Source organism: Phocoena sinus, chromosome 17 (genome assembly GCF_008692025.1).
Source record: "Phocoena sinus isolate mPhoSin1 chromosome 17, mPhoSin1.pri, whole genome shotgun sequence".
Lineage (NCBI taxonomy): Eukaryota > Metazoa > Chordata > Mammalia > Artiodactyla > Phocoenidae > Phocoena > Phocoena sinus.
The window spans coordinates 34,697,332-34,719,319 of NC_045779.1; the positions used below are offsets into that span (position 1 = coordinate 34,697,332).

General features: G+C 35.6%; 1 protein-coding gene across 2 annotated transcripts; it reads left to right on the forward strand.

Annotated features, from left to right (window-relative positions):
• Positions 1 to 5,197: 5,197 nt before the first annotated feature.
• On the forward strand, positions 5,198 to 21,623 carry OTUD6B (OTU deubiquitinase 6B). 2 transcript variants are annotated; one of them, XM_032610328.1, is made up of 7 exons: positions 5,198 to 5,378; positions 6,030 to 6,181; positions 8,442 to 8,522; positions 13,570 to 13,882; positions 15,497 to 15,558; positions 18,371 to 18,477; positions 19,261 to 21,623. In XM_032610328.1, exons 1-7 carry the CDS (start codon positions 5,297 to 5,299, stop codon positions 19,343 to 19,345), a joined length of 882 nt encoding a protein of 293 aa, XP_032466219.1. In that variant the 5' UTR covers positions 5,198 to 5,296; the 3' UTR covers positions 19,346 to 21,623. The 2 variants fall into 2 exon arrangements, with proteins under 2 accessions (XP_032466219.1, XP_032466220.1); XM_032610329.1 differs by having other exon boundaries at positions 5,361 to 5,424.
• The last annotated feature ends 365 nt before the right edge of the window (positions 21,624 to 21,988 follow it).

The following is a 21,988-nucleotide window of genomic DNA, read 5'->3' on the forward strand; positions in this document are numbered from 1 at the left end:
ATGAGGAAGCCAGACTTATTTTTAAAAAGAGAGAGAGTTAATCCAGGAGAGGAGATGACAGGTAAGGACACAGAAAGAAATAAAAACCAAGAGAACAGGGAGATGGCAAGACAGATCAAGAGATACAGAGAGGTAGAGAGAGAGTCAAAGAGAAATACAGAAGGAGAGGCATCCCTCTGACCCAGGGATGCCTGCTATCAACATCCTGTGGTGCCCCGGGCTCCCTGGAGGACCACTGGCCCATTCACACCTGGAACTAAGTGCTCTCTGACTGGCCAGCCAAGGCTGAGTCACCTGGGCCTCTAGCCCCGTTTTAAGCTGCATTCCCGGGGGCTCTTCAGGTATCTGGCATGTAATAGATACTCAACAGATGGAAGAAAGGGGGAGAGAGAGGGATAGAGAAACAGAGGAACACAAAGAAAAGGGATTCTCACAAACTCCTGGGTGGGAGGCCACTTGCCCATCCCACTTTGTGAAGGAGCTGAGGTTCAGAGGGGCTTGATTATCTGTCCCCAAGTCATACGGTGGGTGAGTCACACACATTCCAATCCGTGGGCAGATGAGATGCACACACTTTCTTCAACCATTAATGTTTCATTAGATTTCTCTCTCTTTCCAGACACTTCTTGGAAGTGCCTTATTTTTGATGTTTAATTCAGTTGGAACTATAAATCTAAATATTCAATTCCTCTGTAATACCTACCCATCAAATATAGGTGTGGCCCTTAAGGTTTAACCTCCTTTCCTTTTTTCTTCTATTTCCTATCATTCTTTCCAGGGTGATTTCTCATGGCCTCAAATACCACCTTCAAGTCAGAAAACTAAAACCAGAATTTCCAACCATGACATCTCTTCTGGCTCTGGACCTGAATCTGTAAATACCTGTCTGACTTATCCACAATGTCCCTGTCACAAATCATGCTCAACATGTTACAAACAAAACTCATTTTCCCCTGCATGAGCCATTGTTTTCTGCAATATGTAACTTACCTGAAGTAATGAACTTTCTTCCTCATTATATAAAGTTTACCCTCACAACAATCTTCTAATTAGGTGCTGTAGTATGGGTGAGGGCAGGGTTGTACAGATGACATGAATTAGTCTTGAAATCATATTTGGTTCTGATACTTACTGTATGGTCTTAAGCCAATTACTTTTTTTTGAGCCTCACTTTCATGGACAGTAGATACAACATAGGTTTTATTATTGTTCTACTTGAAAGTATGGTAGGTACCCAAAGTGGCAGCATCAACAGCCCACAGGGACTTGCAAGAAATACAGAATATCAACTTTACCCTAAACTTGGTGAATCAATACCTGCGACTTAATATGATATTCCCAGGCAAATGGTTTGCATATTTAAATTTGAGCATCGCTGGTCTTGCCCACCCTTGCTAATACAAGGGTGTCATCACCTTCAGGGGAGTAGATCATTCAAGAATAGAAAACATCCTGTCTATAACTTACTAGAGCTACTGTTCCAAGTATTGCCAATGCTCCTGTTTATCCACCCACTATCAACTATATATAGCTGCTGTAAATGGATCTTTGATTTTATCCAGAAACCTTGAAATATTTAATTTAAATTGACTCCATGTTTATTTTATTCACTAGAGAAAGGCTCATTCTTCATTTATCATTTTAAATTGTACTCCCTCAACATTTTAAAATTTGGGTCGTTCAATCTGAAGTTTTCTTTGTGTCCCATCCTTACAAGGAAAAATAGAAGTACCAGTTCTCGCCTGAAATATTTGGAAAATGCAACCAAATCTTTGATTCAAATAGGGATTCCGCAATAGCTTACAATTCAAGCATAAAATCTCTCATACAATAACACTGTTTAAGCAAAACTGTTTCTAGATTCTAATACTACTTAACATTTATTAAACATTCATAATATACAATGCACTGTGTGAACTGAGAAGGCTTATAGATGCTTAATAATACATTTTATAATCTAATCTTGTGTTGCTATTACCCTGACATACCACATTTCTAACAAGCTCCCAGGCAATGCTTATGCTGCTTTTCTGAGGACCATACTTTTCAATAAAAAGATTGTGGAACAAGAAGTATTACATGGAAGTCTGAGAAAGGAAGAACAAAAACAGTGATGGGGAGGAGGGCAGTAGGTGGTGGTGAGAGAAGAGAATTTGGCTTCTCTCTCTTTGAGAGTCAACTGTTAGCTCCTTAGCATCCATTATGGTAAAATTCAGTTGGGAAAAATCTGTCACTAAGAAGTTAACCATGGCACTTACAATAGCTTATATTGAAGTAAATCCACTACTTAGAATTGGAAGGTAGCAAAATTTAGAAAGTCCAGTAACTATGTCTTTCCTAGGTGCATATTCCATTCTTCATCTAGTGTTTTCATTCCTAGTTCCTTGACTTTTGTACATCCATCACATAACATATAACTCATAATGTCCTTATTGTTGCAGATCCTAAATTATCACATTTATTATAATCTCCTCTTTGACCCAAAGGTAATTCATAACATTAAAAAAATTCCAAATATGTGATTTTTCAGCATTTGGATTTAGTTCCTAAGCTTTTTTGCAATGTGATCATTGTGCTTTCTAGAAATATATTAAAGTTTTCCCTGCACCTTAATATGTCACTTAGAAATGTTTCAGGAAAATCTGAAAAGAACGCAAATACACACACACCTCTGAACTACTTAACTACTCCTTAACTATCTCAACTTTTCATTTACTTGACTTATTAAAGATTGTAAGTACTGAAGTCATAGTCCAACAATTTTTGCCATGTGTATTTTCTTTAATTAAAGGATTACTTTATTAATTTTAAGTACCTAAAATGTACTAATTTTAAATGTACAATTTTTTAAAACATATATACATCAGTAAAACTATCACTCACATGAAGGTATCGAACATTTATTTTACATATGAATGCCATGTTATTTGCCACATAAAGCCTCTTAAATGTTACCACCTGTACTGTATGTTTTATAAATATGTTATAGCTTGAGTTCTAATAAAAATATTGCTCCCTACTTCCATTTCTATGACTTATCATTTCCATTATCTTTAAACTCTTTTATCCTTTGCTTTATACAAATGTGAGTATCCAGGGTTATAGATTGATTTTTGACCCAATTTTAATCTCTTTAAATAGGACTATTTAACCTGTTTACGAGTGTGATGACTCATCAGTACCTGTGTCAATCTATCTTATGCCAATTTTAATGCTTCCTTGTTGTTTTTCACCACCTCCTCTACAATCCAAACAATTGGAATATGTGCTCTACTTTTATTTGTAACACATCTCATTGTCAAATTCACTTACAATGATCTACTACTACATGAAGCAGTAGGTATTGATTTTCTGAGGGCAAGATGCACATAAAACAAGGTTTTAATTCACGATCTCTCCAATGAGTAATTTAAAAAATTTTCTTTTTACACTACCAGTATTAGCATTACACACAAATTTGCTACTTTTCCCCCTTCTATAATTAAAACTAGGGAAAACAAAACTGTACTGACTGGTTTTCCCATTTTGCCAGATTAACATTTGGTATGCCTTTATTCTACAGGTTCTGTGCACAGTGACAAAGTCCTTTTATTTTACTTATGTTTAGATTAAGAACATGAATATCTTTATCTACGTTGCATGCTAAAAATAAAACCGTATTTATTTGCTTTATATATTGAACGTTTAGCATGCCTTTTCACAGTTTATAAACTGAAATTTTAGACCCAACTTACAAATTTTAGCATTTAGTTTTATAACTCTACCTAACAATGTAACCTTAATGCTGTTTAACTAATGCTTACCACTAATTTTTTCATACAATTGCCTCCTTTTAAGTTATTTTAATTCATGTTCTTTGTTGGCTGCAGTACATAATTCAGCAAATTTTTCAAGGATGGTACTTGAAAGATATACTTTCTCAACCCCTGCGTATCTGTGAATGTCTTCCAGTTGCCTTGGTACAGAAATAATTTGGCAGGGTATATAATTGGTTTAAAATTATTTTCCCTTAAAACTGTAGATATTGTTCTACTGTTTTCTGGCATTTACAGTTGCAAGAGAAAAATCTGAGGTCAGCCTAACTTTGCGCTTTTATAAGTAACTTGCCTTCTCTGTCTGGGATACTTGTAGAATATTTTATGTATCCTTCCAATTAAAAAATATTACCAGGATATGTCTGGGTGTTGCTTTCTTTTCATTAAATTTTAATGGTACCCTGTGAACTTTTTCAATTTGCAGATCTAGCTCCTTCTTCAACTCTGGACATTTTTCTTCAGTTAGTTCCTTATAGTTTCAGCTTCATTTGCTTTGTCCTGTTTCAGGTGTTCCTATTCGACGTAGATTTTATCTCCTGGGCAGGTGCTCTAGGTCTCTCTTCTTCTCTTTACTTGATTTCTTTTCTCTTTTTTTCTGCATGAAAATTTCTCTTGTTTTGAGTTAACTTCAGTAATTCCATTTTGTGCCCTATGAGGCTTGCACATTTCTGTTATCTCCATGAGCTTCCTGATACTTGTCAATCTCTCTGGCAATAGCCTCTTTATCATTGAGCATAGGTCTTTAGGCTCCTGTGTGATATGATACTCAATCCTTACTACCTCATCTATTTCCACCGCTATATTCAAGAGGCGGCATTTTCTCAATTACTTAGTTGTCTTTTTTCCGAAATAAGGTATTACGACCTTGAAAATAATAAACAGAACTTAATTCCCGACTGTTTGATTGAATCAGCACAAAGATTCTCACCGATAATTATTCACGGTTTTATTGAAATGTTTTATTTTTCCTTCTTACCTTTTGAATAGTACTTCTTAGCAATGGGACCAAAAGTGGTCCCATTAAAGTAGATGTTCCGAAGTACCGAACAAAACAAACGTCCAAAACAGTGTCCCTACGTCTTCTCTGCCCGCCTCACGTCAGGGCCAATAGACTGGTGTAGCTTTATTGCTGAAGGGGCTGTAGCGCGGATCAATTGCAAGTCTGCAAACTTCAACCTGCTAAGCCAAACCCCATCGCGCTCCACCCCCGCCCCGCCCCGCCCCAACCTGCCCCGCCCCACCCCGCCCCAACCTGCCCAGCCCTGCTGCATCAGCGCGGGTCACGGGAGTGCGCACGCGCAGCATCCGGTTCTTCTTCCTCCTCTCTCCGATGACTCAGCTTAGATCCGGTACCGCCTTGAAGGCGGGGTTGGATCCTAGCTGCGGCCAATGGCGCACGGGGTGAGGGTTGAAGGGTGGAAGGTGCTCCTTGCCGGTTGTGCTGGTTCCTTTCAACAACTGTCCTGGGTTACCTGGTCGTCATGGAGGCAGTCTTGACTGAGGAGCTTGATGAGGAGGAGCAGCTGGTGAGAAGGCATCGCAAAGAGAAGAAGGAGTTGCAAGGTGACGGGGGAATGGGAACCTAGAAGTCGCCAGGACCCAGGGAAGGGTGCGTGGCGGGTCGCTTCTGGGAAATCTTGAGGGGTTTCTGATCTGGATCCTCCAACGCTTTTCCAAAGTAGCCAGTGGTCTCTTCCTTCCCTCCTTTCCAAGGTCCCTTAATCCCCCAGACCTTCCTCTTCTCCGGTCCGTCGCGTTCCCCCTACCCCGCGCCGCCGCCCGGGTGTGGGTTTCTGAAAACACCGGGAAGCCACCGTCTTGGACCCAGACCCCCTTTCCTGTCTCCCCTTCCTGTACCTACCCTATTTGCCGACACTTGCCCTACTCGGTGCGTTTTGAAATATCTCACCTAAATTTTGAGGACTTGGAAGGGGTACTTGAAAGATTTAAAAATCTACTTTTTTCTTTTTAAGTTTTTCCACCTCCCACACCAAACAAACTCACGGTTATGTTAATAAAATTTTTCTTTTTTTTTTTGAGGGGGTGTCTTAGCTTCATCTGGGCCCTCCTCTGTAACTATCTGTTGTGTAATTACTCTTCTTGCTTTCATAATTACTTTTTCTAAACCCTTCACCGTTTACCATCCCCTTATTGTTACTATTTCATATTCTTAATCCCAGGGTTTATGACTTAATGGTTTTGGTGGCTTTTCAGCCAAAATTCAGGGTATGAAGAATGCTGTCCCCAAGAATGACAAAAAGAGGAGGAAGCAACTTACTGAAGATGTTGCTAAGTTAGAAGCAGAAATGGAACAGAAACATAAAGAGGAGCTGGAACAATTGAAGCAGACTTCTAAGGAGAGTAAAGTAGGTGAAGTAATGTTTCTCTTTGTCTACCTTTGAAAGCAACTGCCACTTCTACTACACTGTTTATTATATAAAATCATAAAATCGGCGGGAAAGAAGTCACTTAGTCACGCTCATGCCATCACCTTTCATTGATATTTTTCCAACCAGGTTTACATGGTAGTGTGTTTTTTAAGGAAGGCCATCAAAGAAAACTATTGCCCCAAAGATGAACTGATTGATAAAATGGACTAAAGGAAGCTTTACCAAATGAAAGTTGGAAGACCAGTCTCCTAGTCTCAGAATTGCCATTAAATAGGATTGTAACCTGGGCAAATTTACTTAATCTTCTTGAGCATAAGTTCTTCACGTATCATATGATACAAATAGTACTGCTGTTTAAGCACACGTTTTTTAAGAAATGGGATAACAAATGTGAAATCATTTTTTAAGTTAAAAGTGCTTTATGAACAAGTTGTAAAAGATGAAATTTACTGATGTTTCTTGGGTAAATTGTAGCATGTTAACTGTCATCATTTTAGCTAATATTTATCTCATCATTGTAGCCATACACAATGTGTTGTTTGCCACACACTTTGTTTAATATATTACATTAATTTTCTCATAATTCTCATAATAACACACTATAAAGTATTACCTCTGAAGTAAGTGTAGATAATCCCATTTTTCAAATGGGAAACAGACTCAGAGATTTAAAACTTTGTTCTAAATTTATAACAGCCATTGAGTACCAAAGCCTGAATTCAAAATGAGAGCTGTCTTACTCCAGAATGTGAATACTGAATTCTGTTATAATTTTATCTAGAGTGGTAGCTTATTACATGGGTTTTAGATACCAAAGATCACAGACTCCATAACCTCATTCTCATTATTGATAGTTAGAAAGTTCTTATGTCTATGCAAAATTTTATGTACCGTAAATAAATTTTATTTTATTTGGTTCATTTTTGGTCTGCTGTTGACAGGGAAAACAGCTTGTCTGTACTGATTTACAGTTATTGTATTAAACATAGTTTCATTTTCTTTAACTTTTTTGTCAAGAGCCTGGCTTTCCGTGCCTTTTATTTCCAAGTAACAAGGCATGATGCTCTAGGTGTTTGTGTTGTTACAATCATGGTATTCCTAATTGTCTCCCTATCTTTTCTATTAGTGAGATAGTTTTGTTTGCTCTCTCAGGCCTTTCAATTTTGAGATTTCTTTCCTAGGTTTCCAAGGACAAAAATGTTTAATTGTTAAGCTACATATTGTCCAACTGTTAAAATACAAACTCTCATTTTACTTTATCTTTTTTTTCTTAAACTGAAGCCTGTTTTCTTTCTGAATGTCACCTGAATTCTTTTGTCACTGCTTTCTCCTTTTTTTTCCAGATGCTTTTTTGTACCTTGCCTGTTGTCAGTATGGCAGTTTGTAAAATTAGCACATTCCTCAGAAAAATATAAGAATCCTAATTTCACTAAAGTTGATAACTGCTCTTTGAAGTCTTAATCTGATTTTGATATTTTGATCATTTGGTCCATAGCCTTAGGGACTGCTGACTCTGGTATTAGAGGCCTTGATATGTTTCATGTATGTGTCATACTAAAAACTAGCTTAACTTATACTTGTGGTAATAAAATACTAGCTACTAATCCTGGTAGTTGTAAGTCTAGCAGTTTATTCTTCAGCAAACACATAACAGCCATTTGCTGATTAAGGTTAGTTGTAATATCCTAACAATAACTATAGATTAAATTTTCTACCTAAAAGTTTTTCAGTTTGTAGATGGGAAAGGATAGAAAAATCTCAGCTTCCTACCAGGGTCAAGAAACAGTGCTCATCAGGTTCTGGCTAATTAAGATAGAGAAAGGCCTTTGCCACCACATTTGAGGTTATGAAAGTAGTAATGACAGAACCTTACATATTTTATAACATTTAGAGAAGGGAAGGGTGGAATGCTGAATGAGTTGTGGCCCTTATAGGAAGTATTTAGATGAATGGAGTAGGCATTCTAAGAAGGAAGGAAACCATGCAGGAATGAGCATTGTCTTTAAGAGCTATAAGGAAGGTTCTTGGGAATCTGACAATTCTCCCTTAAATACAGAGAAAGTAGATAGAACCATGTCTCATTTAGTATTGTGCTGTATCTAGTGCTGTTATTCAAATTTGAATTGTGGGATGACACATATTTGTGACTTTTGATAATAATTTAATAATCTAATACTTTGAATAATAACTTAAAGGTATTTTTCATTAACTTGTTAATGTTTTTTGTTTCCCTCAGATAGATTCTGTTGCTGTCAATATTTCAAACTTGGTTCTTGAGAATCAGCCGTTTCGGATATCAAAAGCACAAAAGAGACGGGTATGAAAGTCACCTAGTATTTGTTAGTGCTGTGTGTGTAATACTATCTTAGGTGTTGTATTGGAAGTGAATAGAAAAAAAATGGAGTTTCTTGCCAGAGGAGCTGAACTAACATTTATTAGGCTTTAGATTATATGAAATCTCATTTAGTCCTGACAGTAATCCTGTGAAGTAGGATTTCTTATCCCCATTTTATAGAGAAGAAAATAGCCCTGAAGCAGTATAAAATAACATGTCCAGTTTGCAGTTCTCATAGGAGGGTGGGGCTAGGAAAGGGGATGTGCAAAGGATACATTTTTTTTTTTTTTTTTGCGGTATGCGGGCCTCTCACTGTTGTGGCTTCTCCCGTTGTGGAGCACAGGCTCTGGACGTGCAGGCTCAGCGGCCATGACTCACGGGCCCAGCCGCTCCACAGCATGTGGGATCTTCCCAGACCGGGGCACGAACCCATGTCCCCTGCATCGGCAGGCGGACTCTCAACCACTGGGCCACCAGGGAAGCCCACAAAGGATATTTTTTACAAATATGTTATTCCAGACTTAATAATTCAGAATTTGAAGAGTGTGAGCCCAGGTGATACTGATGTATAGCTTTGGTTAAAAACTATGGTATTAAGTGGTAAAATAAGAATTTGAATCTAGAAGTTAAGCAAGATATAAAAATATCAGAATTATGTAGTTATATATGTATTGGTTAGTTGTGATGAAAATTCAGAGAAAGAAAAACTCATTGTGCTAAGTGTTATGTAGTTGGTATTTAAGGAAATATAGTTATTTAGTTAGGATATTTAAAGTCAGTGAAACAGCATGCACAAAAACAAATATGGGAATGAAATTTTGTGTCACCAAAGATCTGTAAGGAAACTGATTTATTGGACGTAATAAGTTTATGATATCAAAAGTATGGGCATGAGATTAGATAGGTAAGGGCCTTTTACTTTGAAAAAGAACAAGGGGTTTAAATCTAATCTTTCTTTCCCAAATATTGTTTTATTAACACTTGATGTTTTCTAGGATTTAAATGTTTAAACGAGCTTTGCATCTTATAATTTAGTAGTACATAATTTAATAGAGCATGGAATTTGGTGTCAGTCAGATGGAGGTTTTAATCCCATTGTGGTGGCTTTGCGTAAGATTCTTAACCTTTTTAAGCTTCAGTTTCACATGTATAGAATGGGGGAAAATAATACCTACTTAATAGAGTTATTGTGAATATTAAACAATTTACTGTTTCCAAAGCCCTAAAACAACAGTTTTACTATCATTTGGGTCAACAAGTGATAGTATTGTTCACTATGTTAAATACTGCATAGTACACCTCTTAAGAAATTCAACCTAAGACAAGATTTTTTGTTTGTTTGCTTGAAAGTTGCTTAAGTTGCAAATTGTCAAACATTTCTCATACTATTGTAAAATTTTGTTCTTGAGTAATTATTATAACTGTGAATTTCATAGACTGAAGAAATTTAGGTTTCATGGTATTTTGGAGGTTATTTAGTTCACCAACTCTATACTTATGATATGTATTCTGTTATAGCCTTATTACTGTCATCTATTTTCTATAGATCAAAAGTGAAGGGCAGAAGTTTTGCTTGGCAGAAACATAACAAATATTTGTTGGAGTTGCCTCTACCTAGTAATTGCTGTATCTTAGAGTAGCAACTATTTAATTCTGGCAAACATGACACAACTCTTTCCTGTCTTTATCAACACTTGTTCACCCTACCTGGTACCTTAGGCAACAAAACAAACTAATTCCCTTACGTTTCTCAAACATTGTCACTTTTCTCCTAAAATATTGCATAGCTGAAATGCATACCTTTTCCAGCTATACTCTCAAAAAATGTAGTATCTTTTATAGTCAGCTGCTTGGCAACACTTCTCTGCTGAGTCAACACTTGGCAGAGAAATACCCTGTAAGTAATGGCCAAAGTTTCTTATTGCTTTGTTATATTAATAGGATTTGGGGACAGAAAACACTGAAAGTTTATAATATTTAAGAAAATGGAACCTGAAGACAGGGTAGATAATTGGGTATTAGACTTATGCCGAACCACATTTTTTTTCCCCCAGAGGCACCAAGGAATGAAAAGTCAGTTAACTAATGATGTCATCTTTGGGAGAGATACAACTCTCTGGTAGAAAAACATGACAAAACTTTATGAAGATTTATTATTGGAATATTGTGGAGCAAATCCCATATTTTCGATCTAGAAAAACATAGGGAGTATTTTATTTACTTCAAAGAACTTCAGTGAAAACTTATTGGTATGGTAGAAAGAGCCCAAAGTAGAACTTAGAAGAACTGGGTTCCAAAAATAAGAAATTTGAGAGCTGGAATGAGATCTAGTTCAATTTCTTTATTTTATAAATGAGAAAGCTGAGGCCCAGGTTGTCTCAGTGGCATGCTGAAAGTTTAATACAACCCCTGCACTAGTACCCAGCTCTTAAGATTTCTCTTCAGAGTTGTTTTTGCTGTATTACTGTACTATTACTACATGACTCTAGTTTTACTGACAATGTATTTATGATTTATGTGCTATTTTCATCATACATACATTTTCATTAGAATTTATGGGTGCCATTCTACCTCCAGGACTAGGGTTGTAGAAAGGAAAGTGCCTCATGCCACTGGAAAACTCTGCATGGTTGGGAAAACAATGCAATGTGTTTCCCACCTAGTGCCCTGAAAAGGAAATACAATTGCTTTGTAATATTGAAGCAGAGCATGAGGGAAAAAAATGAAATGATTGGATTAGTATTTTAGAGGCTTAAATTAAGGTTTTACAGATAATATAAAGTTCCACTCTTCCAGTAACTAGTACCTGACGTCATTAACTCCATCTCCCATCTACTCCAACTTTTATTCTGATTCAGGTGCCTTGATAGAAGGAGCTCTCTGTGTTGTCCTTGGTCCCTGCTCTGCTTCTAACCAGCTGTATGGCCTTTGGAAATCTTTCTGCGTGCTGTTTCCTCAGAAGAGGAAAATGAGGGGTTTTGGATTAGATGATATTCAAGGTGCTTATCCTTCCTCTCCCCTCTGAAAATGTTTTTTATAGTCTTTTAAAAAGTAATAGTGCCATCTTGTGTTTTAAGATTTTATGCCACTGTGATCCACAGTTGTAGGTATGCAGTGAAATAAATTGTTTCATGGTATTTCTGGCATGGTTGGAGTTGGGAAGAAAAAGCAAATAGGTTTATGTTTTATTAAGAAGATAATACTGCTTTTGATTCAGGTAACTTAGAACTCACTTTAGGTTTATCTGGCACAGCACATAACAGGCATGTAGTAGAAGCAGGTGGCATTAAGTGAAATAGAAATTTGCCTTTCCATTCACATCTTCTGTCGTAAGGAAAGGTTAGAGCTGGGGAAATAAAAATCTTTACCTTTTCCTTCTTTTTCTTGGCTTATCTAAATCCTTCACTGTAGTTTGCTACCAATATCAAGATTTATATTGATAGAATGTAGTTTAACGATTTTTATTCTCTTAAATTGAAAAGAACTTGCTCCCAGTATACAAGTAAAACATACCATAGAGAGTTAGAAAGATGTTCACACACACACATGCAGGCACACACACAAAGCAAAATAAAACTTATTTTGTAATCCTGCCATCCAGAGAAAAGCACTGTAAATATTTTGTGTATCTCCTTCTAGTGTTGTTGTTTTTTAAACTATGTATGCATAGACTTAATATATATTAACTGTATACCATCTTTTTGGCCCCCCAACCTCGTCTCTTGACACTTTTATCTGGTACTCTAGCTATATGAACCGTGTTCAGCTGTGAAACATATAGTGCTTTCTGTCTTTTGATCCTTGCTATTCCAAGTGTCAGGAGTTTTTTCTCTTTTTTCCCAACCTTCCCACTCTACTTCTTATCCACCCTTCATGTCACAAATCTCTCATTACCCTCTCCCCATCCCATTATAACATTTGAATAAGGAAAGCAAGCTGCAGAGTGTAACGTATGATAGGACTTTTGTTAAAATATTGTTTTCTGTACATTTTCTATGAGTACATCTGTATTTATTAAAATACATAGAAAAAAAATCTAGAAGGATACACATCAGACCTCTAGAGCAGGCACTGGGATTGGCAGGGGAACTTTAGATTATATGTAATATTTTAACTTTTTTATAGAGAAGAATATTTTTATCTGTTACTTTAGTTAAATGTGTGTGTGTTTGTATGTACACATTTCTTTTTTTTTTTTAAGCTGGATATATAGAGCTCCTATACCCTCCTAAAGACCTTAGCCATTTAATGCCTCGCTGGTGAGCTGGTGATTTAGCACATTAAGACCTCACTGGTGGAGTGATAAGTTAAAAAGTTTGGATTAGCTTGGACTTAAGTATGACAATGATGTTGCTTTAAGGCCTAGGACAACTCAGTCCTAAGATAGTACTTTGAAATCGGTAAGTAAAGTTTTTAGGTACTTGGCATGTAGTTTCTTTTTTTAAAGAAGATGTTGGGGGTAGGAGTTTATTAATTAATTAATTTATTTTTGCTGTGTTGGGTCTTCGTTTCTGTGCGAGGGCTATCTCTAGTTATGGCAAGCGGGGGCCACTCTTCATCACAGTGCGCGGGCCTCTCACTATCGCGGCCTCTCTTGTTGCGTAGCACAGGCTCCAGACGCGCAGGCTCAGTAGTTGTGGCTCACGGGCCTAGTTGCTCTGCAGCATGTGGGATCCTCCCAGACCAGGGCTCGAACCCGTGTCCCCTGCATTAGCAGGCAGATTCTCAACCACTGCGCCACCAGGGAAGCCTGGCATGTAGTTTTTAAATAGACTTCAAAGAAAAATTTGAGGGCTTTCTTTTGTCCTAGTACAGAGCTAGGTGCTGTACACACAGATGAGAAATAACATTTGCCTTTAAAGGAGTTCACAATATAGAAAATTCTACAAGTGATGAGATCATCAATATGATAATGCTTGTGGGAGATGGGAGAAAAATGTTTCTGAGAATTTTATATTTTATCCCCATAATAAATGTAAATTAGTCCTAATTATTAGGAATTAACTTTCCTACACTGTCCTCTTCATAGGACAAAAAAGCTGCACTGGAAAAGGAGCGGGAAGAAAGGATAGCTGAAGCTGAAATTGAAAACTTAACTGGAGCTAGACATGTAGAAAGTGAAAAACTTGCTCAAATATTGGCAGCTAGACAGTTGGAAATTAAACAGATTCCATCTGATGGCCACTGTATGTATAGAGCCATTGAAGATCAACTGAAAGAACAGGACTGCAGTCTCACTGTGGCTGCCTTAAGATGTCAGACTGCTGACTATATGCAAAGCCACGTGGAAGACTTTCTGCCATTTTTAACAAATCCTAATACAGGAGATATGTATACTTCAGGTAATTTACTTTTCTTTACTATGTCTTGTTGTGGTTGTGGTGGTTGTTAAATAAAGTGCTTCCTGGAACTGATAATAAAAATAACCTGAGTGGTCCTTATGGGGGAAAAAATCTCAACATTTAGGCAAAATTATTTTCTATAACTTTAATAGATACTAGCACATTTTGGTTTATTAAGATCTTTTAAGTACTTAACTATTTTGTAGTTAAAATATATTAATCTTTTATCTAAGATAGGAATAGGATTCATTATTACTATTTTTAAAAGTGTGTTAATAAGTTCTATTTCACAAAGTTAAGCTTTGACTAGTCTCTGGAAGTATAGGGCCTGAAGACCACCAGTATAGAATGATTAGGAAAGCTAATTCCTCCTTTTATCCTGTAGTTTGGGAGATTTAATTTTATTCTAATAAGCTATAATATTCAGGCAAAATTTGACTTTGCAAAACCAAAAACAGATGAGTTAATAACCTGCCTTATTATTCTCTATAATACCGTTGATAGTTGGGAAGGTAAAAAAAATGTACAACTAGCAAATAAAGGAGAGAGCAAGTGAAAATCTGAAAAAGTTTCTTGAAGAGAAAGGGGAGTAAGAGAGAAAGTTAGTCCTTGAGATAAGACAGCAGGTGTGTCAGTATCTACTGGGAGCAAGTCATATGGCCAGGATGTATTGAAGAGGGAGGGGATGGTTAAGGGTGATTTGTTTAATGGAGTCCCCAACTGCTAGTTGTAGGGCAGTGGAGAGGAGGTGGCAACTCAGCATGGTGAATCAGAGAAAAAGACAAAAGACTTAAATTACCTTCATTCCTTTAGACAATATTTATTGAAGGCCACAGTGTGGCAAGAACTACTCTAGGCACTGTTCTGAGCACTGGATATGAGACAGTGAATGAGACAGATACACAGGACATATTTTCTCCTAGATGCCCATAATTCTTTCCCCTTCCTCTAAACAGGAAGTTAGAGGTGTTAGTTTCCCATGTTAACTTTCTGTATAAAAGTGTGTATGCTCAAGATATGGCATTAAACTCTGCAATTAGGTCTTTTATGTCCTGTCTTCCTAGGACTGATCTAGGAAGACCTTTCTTTGGCTAGAACTGATACTGATAACAAATAAAGTAGACGTTTCCAAAATACGTGAAGGCACTATTTGATGCTATCACTGGGAAAGGAGTTTCAACTCATTTTACTTTTACTCTGATTCTCTTCTCACATTTCTTACAGTGTCTTATAGTGAACCTGATATTATAAAGGATGCATTTTTTAGTCTTTCAACATATTCTTTCAGATGCAAATTTGGACTTTAAAATGTGAATATGGTGGCAATCTTGGGGTCATTGCTTGGGTCAAGAGAGAGGTAGTCTTGTAATGTAGTTGAGGTCACTGGGCCTTAGGCTGAGGGAGAGAAGCAGAGATGAATTGCTTTGCTCTTCGATGGAAAGTTTGAATGAATTAAGTTTGGATTGGGAAATGGATTAAATTCTGGAGAATATAGGTAGAGAAGGAGGAAGTTCATAACTTGGGCAGTTTCATCAGAAATTGTGGGAGGTATAAAAGGGACTAACATGAGTTCTAAAAATTATTAAGTGCTATATTCTGATCTATTTTCTACAGAAGAGTTTGGAAAATACTGTGATGATATCATAAACACCGCTTCATGGGGAGGTCAGCTTGAGGTAAGTTTGTTATTATTCATAGTGGCATTGTTAAATTATTTTAAAAAATCCCTTCTGTAGTTTTCAGACATATTTTTCAGATGATCCAAATTTCCCTTTCAAGCTTCCTTTTCTTTATATATTTGCTGTTTCTCTACTGAAGCATTGAAAAAGGGAGTTAATATTCTTAGGCCTTTAATTTAAGTATGTACCTTTGGGAACTGAAGCACTATTTCATTTTAAATAGCCCAGTGTTTGATCATTGTGTTGGTGAGGCTAGTGTTGCATCTGCATATTTCCATTTGTGATATTGCTACTGGCCATATATTTGAATTTATGGACATATGAAAGTGAAGATTTTACTCAAGTACAGTAAAATTTACCCAAGTGGCTCAACTGATGAAAATCACTATTGGAAAAGTAACATCTCTTACATCAGAAATAGAAAACAATATTTTAATGTGAGAATACACGTCAAATCCTCCCACAATACATCAATTACAATTGTGTCTTGAGTTCCTAGTTGATACCGACTGACTTGAAAGCAGTATTTGATGCATTAAAATTCACTTGTAAGAAAACAATATATTTAGTCACTTGTAGGGAGTTAATCACGATTTTTTTAAGCTCTAATTATCTTACTGTTAACTTTGTTTCATTAAAGCAAAATAAAACACCTAAGTGGTCCAAGTGGTGATGAGATAGCCTGGGGTATTAGAAGTCAGGGAGTAGTGGGGAAAGACTTGGGGCTAGGTTGTGGGGTTTTTTTAATTTTTTTTTTGTGGTACGCGGGCCTCTCACTGTTGTGGCCTCTCCCGTTGCGGAGCACAGGCTCCGGACGCGCAGGCTCAGCGACCATGGCTCACGGGCCTATCCGCTCCGCGGCATGTGGGATCTTCCCGGACCGGGGCACGAACCCGTGTCCCCTGCATCGGCAGGCGGACTCTTAGCCACTGTGCCACCAGGGAAGCCCTAGGTCGTGGTTTTTCCTTGTGCTTCTCAGTTTTGTGACTTTGGGGGAGTCAGCCAACCTCCTGAGCTTCATTTTCCTTATTGAATGGGGATAATAAAACCCCTATGTGTATATGGTAGGCCATTTGTGGATATTAAATAAGGCAAAAGGTATATGCATAGAAGTTTGTAAGCTAAAGTGCCAGATAGATGAATCTAGCAGTATAATTAATATTATTGTGTAATTATGATTAGTCATCTTAAATAGTTTGTGGCTCTATTTCACTTCAAGAACTATGTTGTTTGGAGATATGACATAATTGCTTCTTCAAAGTCTTTTTCTTAGCAGTGCTATATTTGTACCTCTTCTGAGCCACCAGAGGGAACTGTGTCCACTTGTTTTGTATGCCTCTCCTGGGTCTCTGAAACTCGGGAAAGTTAGCTTTGTGACTACATTAGGAGTAATTAAAGATGCTTGAACTTTTTAATAAGAATCTCAAATTAATTTGAGCTCTGGAGACCTAAGTGACTCTTTTTAAATTGAGAAAAACCTTTTAAAACATCTTTTGAAGGACATTTTCTCATAAATTGTTTGTGAATTCATTTGAAATGAGTTGCTGTTTTCACAATGGGGTAAATTTAAATTATTAAAGAGAAATTCTTTGTATGATTTCTGAAGACTTAGATGGGATATTAAGATTTCCAGAGCTTGTTTTGCACCCTCCATTCCATGCTGCCTTTTAAAAAATGTTATTTTAGGTATAAGAAAAAAGTGCTTCAAAGGAATATTTTACGAGATAGAACATGGGATTAAATTTGCTACTGTGTAGCACAGAAGCTTTTCCATATTCTTGAATTAATTTCTTACCTTCGTTTAAAATTTCCTAAAAGGTCCATGTTCTGTTATAATGGGGCAAATAAACAGATCAGGGCATTATGACTGAAAACTGTTAAATGATTAATTTGTTTATGAACTTGAGCTCTAGAGTCAGACTTCTCAGTTCAGTCGCAAGTCATTTTGTTTCCTTGTGCTTGACTTCTCTTAACTTTTCTCTACCTGTAATTATAGTCTTTAAAATGTATAACAGTAGTACCTATCCCGTAAGGTTATTGTGAAGACTGAATGAATTAATACACATAAAGCACTTAGAATGCTTGGTCAAAGTAAGTCTAAAAGAATGTTACTACCAATATTCATTATTAACTATTATTCATCCAACTTTAAGCTCTAATTTTATATCATGTGGCATGAACTTAAAATTGTATGTTAATCAGTTGGAAATCCCATGAAAGGATAGTACAGTTCATAAGCTAACTCATTCTACTCATGCCTTGAAAATTATAGAGCAGTTGTTCTCAACATTAGTACAATAGAGTCATCTGAAAAGCTTTTAAAAAAATAAACCTCCTATTCTTTCCTGCTTCCTCTGTCCTTCCCCCAGCCCCTCTCAATTGTAATTGATTTGATCTGGTGCCTGAGTAACAGTATTTTTAAAAATCCTTTATTATGGAAATTTTCAAGGCATATTCAAAAGTAGAGAGACTAGTATAATGAACTCAATTTACTCATCCCCATGCTTCATTAACTATGGCATAGATATTTCCAAAAAGCTGTTGTACATCCAGGGCTTGAAGCTTATGCATTTGATTTAGTAAACATTATATTTATTTGATTTTTAACAAATATGTGTTAAGTGCCCACTATGTGCTGGGCTCTTGGTGTACATTAAGGAAAAAGAGTAGATCCCTGCTCTGACTGGTTGCCCTATTCATGCATAAATTCAGTAGTTTATGATTTGAATAAGATTTACCTCCTTATTTCCCTTACTAATATATATATTGTTTGTTTGTTTGTTTTTTGGTTTTACATTTTCTCTTATAGCTAAGAGCCCTGTCTCACATTTTACGAACACCAATAGAGATAATACAGGCAGATTCTCCTCCTCTTGTAGTTGGTGAAGAATATCCAAAAAACCCATTAATACTTGTGTAAGTACCTAGAAATTCCTACTGTTAGTATTTTTCATGATTAAGACAAAAAGGATTATGAAAAAATTTTAGGTTATATATGTTGATTAATCGAAACAAGTCCATCTTCAGCAGGATTAATTATGCTTATTTTATGTAAAAGGCAATTACAGAATTAGAAAGCATTGTCAAAATATGTGATTTAGATAATTGTTTAAACCTCTAGTGATTTAATCTTGTATATGAGTTAAGAATAAAGTCATTTCTAAAGGTTACAAAATTTTAGGATTAGTTCTCATGTTGTTCTGGTTTGACAGTAATGCTAAAAGTTTCAACAGGTGTAAAAGCTGAAATACATTCATGTTGCCTGATTGTTTATTCCTTAGAGATTTTTTTCTTCATATTGTAAAAACATGTTACATAATTGAGAGTTCTCTGAAACAGCATGGAGAGTTTGCCATTGGCTTTAGTGTTCATTAGCTAAGCGTACTAGGGTAGTCATTAATGTCTTGGGTTTAGGTAATAATTTAAGCTTGTTGAGCACTCAGCATCTCAGTTTCTCCTTTTTCACTCCAATGATTGTGTTTTACCTGACAAATTCAGCAGACAGTTATTGAACCAGATCTTACTGACTGCTGATGCTTTTCAAATGGTGTTGAACTTTTAAGTAATGAAGTCTATTGAATGATACCCTGTGAAGTGATTAATTCAAAATACTTGGTTTTATATACATAATAAACATTTATATACAGTGAATTGAATTACTTTTATCTAAATTACTTATTTCTCCTTTTTTTATTTCAGTTATATGAGACATGCATATGGCTTAGGAGAACACTACAATTCTGTTAAACGGTTGGTGAACACAGCTAGTGAAAATTGCAGCTAGTCTATAAAATGTTGCTGTTATGTTTTAGTACAGCGTGCTGATCTGAGTATTAATACCAAGTGTTGGATTGTTCTAAATGTTTCTGGAAAAAAAACAACTACCTTAAATCAGTTTTATGGCAAAGGTACTAACAGGTTTTTTTAAAATGTGTCAAAGATAAACTTTCACCAATGTCCCCTTAGTGGTGTTTTAAAAAACAGTTGTAAGTCCCTTGTGGAGAACATAATTTATAGACCAAGACGGTACGCTGTTTGCTGATATTTTTATTAAATATAGGATCCTGAACATTCTGTTCTGTGTTGAAATAGTTAAAATTTTTTTTTCTCCCTATTACTGAAAGCTTTCAGTAACCGTGTCAGTGTAATTTTTCTTGAAGAAGTGAAATGACTCAGTCTCTTTGACATTGCAATAATGTGGTGTTGGTGATAGCAAATTTAATGAGTGCTTATAAACGAACGTGATTGCAGTAACTTTGGTGTTGATGGGATTAATGCTCTGACGCTTTTTATATAGCCCCATCAAAGTGCAGCTAAGAAACTTGCTTTAATAAAGAATTTAAAAATATTTATTCAGATGGGAATCAGTGGTTATATTTTAGGAAATGAGACAAATTCATAGGTAAATATGTTTCCAATCAGATTTAAACCTCTAAAGAAGTACAGATGTCTTTTATTTGTATATAACTTAAAACGACTCAGCAGATTATTGCTTTTCTAATTCATTTGTTATTCCTTTCTGTTTCTTAACTTCAGAATGGTTGTACCATCATTTCTTGATTATCTTCTTAACTATAAATTTTTATATCTTTGTTGTATTTTCTCCATCACTACTCAGCTACTTTGCTTGCCTTGCAGTCTTTTCCACTAAGAAATAGTTTTTAGTTTCTCTTATTCTTTAACTTGTGAAAATTGAAGGAGTAGCAATATAAAAGGGTCCAAGGCCAAATTTACTTCAAATTCTTCCTCTTTTACAATTTGTCTTACAAGATCTCTCCCTTTGCTTCATTCTCTAGTATTAGAGAATGCCTTCGTTAACTTGTTATTTTGTTAGCCTTATTAATGTCACCTTTCCTCAAATATTTGAGAATATTTGTCTCAAGTATTTGGGCATTTTTTATGTGGCTGAAAGCCACTGTTGAGCCATGACTGTATAATAAAATCAGTACAATACTTTTCAGTTGAATGATTTGTCTAGCTCAGATTTTAGGTTACTTGTAACAGTATTCTAAGAAGATAGTACCCATATGTACAAATGTGTCTGATAATTTGTTATGTAAGGGGGTATTATAAAAATGAAACCTTTCTGGTTTGATCTGTTTTTCTCAAATAAGAAAATAACTAGTAAGATTTTGCATCAAGTTTATGAAATTTGAATTTTTTCTCCATGAATGCGACTAATTTTTATAAGTAAATATTGGGTTTTATAATATTAAAAACAGGGTATCAGTATCACATGCCCAGCAGGTGACTGTGTGGGAACCTGGCAGGAGCCAGGAGCATGGTCATCTAGAGCAAATAAGTACTACATGAAGGTATTCAACTGCCAAAGATTAAAACCATTCTGCTTGCCAAACAAAATATATTCTGAAGGCTGCTTGCTTTGTAATCCTTGATCTGAATTTTTTTGGGGTCTGAAATTTATAAAAGAATGATATTGTAAAATACTAAGCAGCTTGGCTTTATTTTGAAGTAATCCGCTACTTTAAAAGAGAAGCATTAAGAAGTAATAAAACAAGATACAAAGATATCTAGTTATTATAAATTCCATCTATATTTAAAGTATTCTAAAATAACTTATTGGTAGCTATTCTTTTTCCTAGCAGGATGAATAGAATTGTCGATTGTAGATATATTTTTTAATTTTTATTATTTTTTATTTTTTAAATGGCCAATATGGTAATGAACAGGGTTTGTATGGTTAGCTTCTCTTCTTTATTAAAACTTGAGATAAAAATTATTTTAGCTGTAACCTAAATACTAAAATTAAAGTCTTTAAAAAATGGCAGATGTTAACTTAATAGCAGCATATACTAATTTAATTTGCTGTATGATGCTGGTCTCTTAGGGCAGTTTGATAAGCTTTCTTTTGTCCTAACTCAGAAAAGTATATGTTAGAGTTCTGGAATATGTCTTTAGCCAAGAATTTTATCCACTTAAATATGTTTTTTAATTTATATAAAGCAAAAAAGAATGTGTGTAACTATAGTGAGCAATAAAATTTTGTTCATATTATCTGATGTTTGCTAAAAGAAAAATAAAAGATGAGTGGATTAAATCAACATTTGTTCAAATTGTTATTCTTTAATAATTTTAGAAGTAGAGAAAACTTTTGTTTTAGAATTTTATTCAGCTTTTATTTTGTCCTCATATATAATTGAAAATAATAGTCACAGATTCTAATATTTATAACATTTATATTATTTTAAAATTATGAAAGGCAAATTAATTAGAAAAATATCTAAAACTATTGGGTGTTAAAGAAGAAAAGAAAAATGAATAAACATCTGTGTGTAAGAATATGAAGCAGTAAGAAGGAAATCTGTGCAAATTAGTGCTGCCACATATTTGTTAATACATTGTCTTGGTATAGGTTGTCATGAACTAGCTGAAGGACAGTTTTTTTCTGAAAATTTAGTTTGTAATT

Bases quoted from the DNA above. Each gene is read 5' to 3' on its own strand.
- OTUD6B (XM_032610328.1), top strand. From the start codon at position 5,297: ATGGAGGCAGTCTTGACTGAGGAGCTTGATGAGGAGGAGCAGCTGGTG. The intron at 5,379-6,029 runs GTGACGGGGGAA...GTGGCTTTTCAG, and splicing joins AGAGAAGAAGGAGTTGCAAG to CCAAAATTCAGGGTATGAAG. The intron at 13,883-15,496 runs GTAATTTACTTT...TATTTTCTACAG, and splicing joins AGGAGATATGTATACTTCAG to AAGAGTTTGGAAAATACTGT.